Source organism: Falco peregrinus, chromosome 3 (genome assembly GCF_023634155.1).
Source record: "Falco peregrinus isolate bFalPer1 chromosome 3, bFalPer1.pri, whole genome shotgun sequence".
Lineage (NCBI taxonomy): Eukaryota > Metazoa > Chordata > Aves > Falconiformes > Falconidae > Falco > Falco peregrinus.
Window position 1 is genome coordinate 37,033,763 of NC_073723.1, and position 5,438 is coordinate 37,039,200.

Below are 5,438 nucleotides of genomic sequence, written 5' to 3' on the forward strand. Positions count from 1 at the left end.
CATTCTGGCTAAGATACAGCTTTGGGAGTGCTTACAGCAGCCCCCAACACCTATGGAGAAGTGACTGAGGAGTTGAAGCCAGGCTTTAGGCACAGTGAATGGTGGGAGGGTGAGATACTGTGGCTAAAAGCTGAAAGAAGAGAGGTTCAGACAGAAGACAAAGAGACCCCCTCCCCTGGGGACACAGCTGGGCAGGGGTGTGGGTTGCTCAGGAAGGCTGTGCTGGCTCCCAGTCCTGAGCAGCCTAGTCTGAGCCTGCCTGAGTGGGAGGCTGTGCTTCTTCCTGACCTCCCTCCCCTTCCGAATTTCCCTATAATTTTACAAACTTATATAAATAATTTGTCTACAATGTTGTAATTTACAGAATCAACAAGTACGAAAATATGTGGACCAACGTAGTCGATGCCTAACAACTAGCAGAGCATTTCCAGGAAATCCACCTAAAAAGAATTGCAGAAGCTGGAGTCTTCACTTACTAGCTGCTTTTTTGCCATTGGGGTAGCACATTACAGCCAAAAAGAAAGCCTAAAAAATTGCTTGACTGCTTTCTGATCTATTTTTTTTTGTGTGTGATCTGAGCTATGACGGTGCTTAGGGGATCAGTCAAGGTGGACCTCAGTATATCAGGCCTGTACACACTTTGCCTCAAACAGATTACTACCTGAACAGCGCAAACAGAAAACAAATAAAATGTCCAGGAACCTTTGGTGGATCAATATCAGAGCCTAGCCTTGTGCCCCAACTAGTCACAATGCCAGTCATTGGAACATAGGTCTTCAGAAAGCACAGGAGCAAAAGGGAGAGGAATCATCTGGTTTGTTACTTTGCTTTTCACAGGGCCCTGTATCTCCTCTCCATCACACAAAAGCAGAACACAGACCTATTGGTCAATTGATTCAGGTGGTACAATGATAAAGAGATCCTAATCAATCAAGGAAGCCATTTTATTGCCTTGCCCTTCTACAGCCACCAGCACCCTTTCTTTCTGGCCCCAAACCAATTCTTCCTGTAATTCTGTGCCTCTTTGAAGAAAATCTCTGACCGCAGGGGTGCAGAAAGCAAACCAAATTATCCCATTGAGCTTTTCAGACCTTACAGTGTAGGAATGTTGCTGTCTCCATTTGATATGGCAGGCTGAAATGAAACAAAAGAGAATGGGAGAGAACATAACCCTCTGTGGGTTGAGCCTACCTTTTTCTTCTGACAGACAATATGATTTAATTATTTGCCCTTAAGGTGGAGTGTTCTTGAATGACAAAAATAATTAAATAAAAACAAGACAGTGATCTTTGAGCTAGTAAGGGCATATGAATAATAACACTATGACCTAGTGGCAAAGGAGGGGTAAGGGGAGGAAGGAAAACACTGGGCACTGGGACTCCCTCTTCATTGGTCATCTTAGAGCATCATGTGGCCAAGGCTTCTTTTTAAGGATAACTTCTGATCTCTCTGAGCTCACACTATTCTCCTGTCCTGCATTTCTGTTTCATCCTGTGGAAGACTTCTCTGTAGCCTGACAAAATGTGTGACCAGTTTGTGGGCACCTGGAAGCTCCTTTCTAGTGAAAACTTTGAGGACTATATGAAAGAGCTGGGTGAGAATTGTTATTTGGAGTTGTATCTGGGACAGGGAAGGAATGCTGATTTTTGAACTGTATTCCTTACTTGCTTTTTCTGGCTGTGCTGTTTACCAAGGGGGCTTTAGTCCAACTATTTTGATCAGATGGTCTTAAACTGGAGAACTTGGTTGTTTGAGTTAGTTGTGTCAAGTTCCTATAACATAGAAAAACCTTGACTGGAAAGAATAGTTCCAGGTAAGCCAAGTCTGTGCATGCCTATTTAACAGTATTATAAATGGAAGTAAAACACATCACTGCAATATTTGGTGTGTATCTGCTTTTACACTTGGACATACAAGGCGGTGTAATGCTAGGATGCAGCAAGCTTCTCTGTGGCTAAAAGCAGCACACCTATACTTCTTTATATTGCTTCTGGACTAGGAGACCAATTAATTGTCATGGCTATTACAGTGAATGAAACTCTGTAGCTGCCTCCAGTGAATATTAACAAAGAGAATTGCATGGATTCATGTAGATACTTGCAAAAGATTTGAGGGATAACACTCTTCTCTAAAGGTGTTGACTTCTTCCTTAGAATTGAAACTGGGCTTTAAAAGGTTTCCGCATTCTTTTAGTGTGGAGGAAGTATGGGGTAACTTGCACTGATTGGATCAGTACATGCTAAAAAGCTGGGGGGTTATTTGGAGATGAGGGGTAAAATACTCGTTGACACTTATGCAGCATTCAGACAGCTTTCAGTGAGACTCTTGCACTCTTAATCTTTACCCCAGATTTTACTCAGGACATAACCATTGCCAGCTATTTCTTAATCATTTCCTTTTATTCAGCCTAGCCACTGATAAATATAAAAAGTGCCTCTTTTTTGTTTGTTTGTTTTTTTCTTGTTTGGTTGGTTGGTTTTGTGGCTTAGAAAGTATCATATATTTCTGCTTATTTACTTTTAGATACAGTTAGCATGCAAGTTAACATATAAACCACTGCAGTTATTTTGAACAAGTGTATGTACAAATACATGGCATTAAAATTTTGTTTCAGTCTTCAAAATGCTTTTACCATTCTGACAACGACAGAGCAGAGAATTTCCTTACATCATCCCAACTGACTTTGTCTATAGCCGTACCAAGCTAGTGAGATGTTACAAAGGAACTTCTGCAACATAGAATTAATAGAAAATTCAGAAAGTAATAGGGAAAACAGTACTAAATTCTTCCCCCACCCCACCCCCAATAAATAACAGGAAAACATTGTGTAAAGAAAAAAAATTTCATAGTGTTCTGTCTTATTTACAGGTGTGGGGTTTGCTACCAGGAAAATGGCTGGTGTGGCCAAGCCCAACGTAACTATCAGCATCAATGGTGATGTGATAACCATCAAAACAGAAAGTACCTTCAAAAATACAGAGGTGTCTTTCAAGCTGGGTGAAGAGTTTGACGAGACTACAGCAGATGACAGAAAAACAAAGGTGAGTCCAAAACCAGCGCTTTCCAAATACATGTCTCAAAAGGGATGGGGGAGCAGGAGGATGGAGTTGTGATTTTTTGTCACCCAGTGTAGAAATGCTGCCTTCAAAGGTAAGCGTGCTGTGGGTGCTTTGTGCTTCAGTGTTGCTTGGACATAGAAACAGTCTTCTCTTCAGCCCTGATGAAGCAGTCGCACTGTCTTTTTTTCTTTGGCAGAATGTCATAACCCTAGACAACGGCATACTGAACCAGGTGCAGAAGTGGGATGGAAAAGAGACTATCATAAAAAGAAAAGTGGTGGATGGGAACCTGGTCGTGGTGAGCTCATTTTTGTTATTTAACCACTGAATTCATTGTGCAAAATTAATGTTTGGCAGATGTGTTACACCGGATTCGAACACAGGGAGCGAAAGCTTTGTGCACTTGGTGAGAAGTCTCTCTGAATGAGTCTGGAGTATATATTAAAACTGAAATGTTGTTAAATTTGCAGCACGGTATAGAGATGCCCATTCTCCATTCATAGCAAGACATGATTAGGAAGAGAAAACCAACATCACTGTGAGGGAAATTTTTATATCTCAGAATCTTTAAGTTCTGGACAGTATAGTGGAAGCATTAGCAAAGTCCCTGTTAAGTCCATCAGCACTGTGCTGATGCAAAATACTCTTGTTTATCTCCAGTACAGACTCAACAGCCATCTGTGGGAACCATGCTGTGGATCACCACAACTGTGTCAATAAGATGATGTTATAGAGAAAAAGGAAAAAAAAAACCCCAAAAAACCAAACCTGTATCTGTGCTCTGTTGGTTGGTGTTATCTGGTCAGAGTGTTGTGATTGACTTGGTGCCAGTAAGGCACACCTGCAGCTTGGGGCTTCCTGGCTCTGCTCTCCAATTTTAGGAAAGACATTCTGATGAATCTGGAGAGGCCTAAAACTGTGTTCATAAAAAGCAGCTGAGAATCCTACGTGCTATAAAATGATACACATACACAAAATTCCTGAAGAGTTCTGCCCTTCCCTAGGGAAAATTAATATGTCCATAAACTGGAGAAGACCAGAAGAAAACAAATAGAAATTGTTTTGTTCAATCTTTCTTAATGAAGTTGTTACCAAAAACTAAGTTTGATCTAACAGAAAAATAGACCAGGAGAGGCTGACACCAGCAGCTGCACGTCTGAAAGCTGTGTAGGATTCTGTGAGTAAGTGTTGTGCACATGTGTGTGAAGACAAGGCACAGCTGCAAAAGGTGAAAGGAAAAAAGACTAATGCCCAGCTCCAGAGTTCAATACCCTCCATAGAAGTTCTAGGATCCTTCTTTAGAGACCTTTAAGAGGAGATTAGAAAACTCCTGGGGGTCACTGGAGCAGTCCTCTGATGTTCTTTCAGTCCTATGCTTGTATTTCAGACTGTTTCTGAAGCTCCCAAAATGGAATTTCACTATTTTGGCAATAGGTTTTAGAGGAGGAGAAAAGCAAATTTTTTTCTTACACTGGCTCATAATGTATAAGTAATTCTTTACCTTCGGATAACAAACATTTTAATGAGAGTTAAAAGCTGATTAGATTTGCCTTTCTTTCCAGGAATGCACCATGAATAATGTTACCTGCAAAAGAGTTTACGAAAAAGCATGAAGAAACCATCTTCACACAGGACTAATGCTTAAAGCTGGAGAAAAATAACTTAACCAAAGGATAAAACCTCCACAAATCCATTTTAAAGAGAAAAGTACTTTTTACAGATCTATCCCCAAACAGTTACATGTAGTTAGTCTAATTTGTTATGGCTATTCAATAAAATGTTCCGCTTTCTACAACCCATATTTGTGCTGGAGTTTGTTGGGAAGGGGGTTGGGAGGATGTGCGATGTGGGAAGGGGTACTGTGCAGAAAAGCATCGTGTGAGAGCTAGTACCACACGGTAACTGTGCCCCATCTCACTGTGGAAAAAGGATCAGAGATGATCCAGTGTGTGGCACTTTATTGTGTGGTAGTGATAGATGTAGACTTGAACACAAAAACATGCTCCTGTGAGCACTCTGTGTGTGTTGCCCACACAAAGGAGTTTGTTCCTGGCTTTGAGCAAAGGACGTTGTTCCTGGGGCAGGGAGGAAGGTGACAACTGTGGATGCGCAACATGTTGGTTTCCAACACAAGCTAGGAACTGCACCTCCTCCTCACACAAATGCCGACAATTTTAAACCCAGGGATCATCTGAACTGATCTTGTCTAGCTTGATCTGCTGTAGCTCTTAGATGTGATTACTTTGTTAATGTCCTTCTCTTTAACTTTTTTTTTTGTCCTAGAATAGAAAAAAAGCCTTGAATTAAGAACCATAGCTTAGAAAGTACTCTCAGGCTTACTAAAAAACTGTAAAAGTTTGCTGGTGGTACAACCTCTTT

The 5,438-nt window shown here is 41.1% G+C and overlaps 1 protein-coding gene across 1 annotated transcript; it reads left to right on the forward strand.

Annotated features, from left to right (window-relative positions):
- Positions 1 to 1,438: 1,438 nt before the first annotated feature.
- On the forward strand, positions 1,439 to 4,854 carry LOC101919905 (fatty acid-binding protein, adipocyte). Its single transcript, XM_005241129.3, has 4 exons — positions 1,439 to 1,594; positions 2,869 to 3,041; positions 3,256 to 3,357; positions 4,622 to 4,854. The coding sequence occupies exons 1-4, from the start codon at positions 1,522 to 1,524 to the stop codon at positions 4,670 to 4,672; spliced, it is 399 nt and encodes a 132-aa protein (XP_005241186.1). The 5' UTR covers positions 1,439 to 1,521; the 3' UTR covers positions 4,673 to 4,854.
- Positions 4,855 to 5,438: the final 584 nt, after the last annotated feature.

Excerpts from the sequence above, each read along its gene's own strand:
- LOC101919905 (XM_005241129.3), top strand. The coding sequence starts at position 1,522 with ATGTGTGACCAGTTTGTGGGCACCTGGAAGCTCCTTTCTAGTGAAAAC. Across the intron at positions 1,595-2,868 it reads GGACTATATGAAAGAGCTGG|GTGTGGGGTTTGCTACCAGG; the intron begins GTGAGAATTGTT and ends TCTTATTTACAG. Across the intron at positions 3,358-4,621 it reads TGGATGGGAACCTGGTCGTG|GAATGCACCATGAATAATGT; the intron begins GTGAGCTCATTT and ends CTTTCTTTCCAG.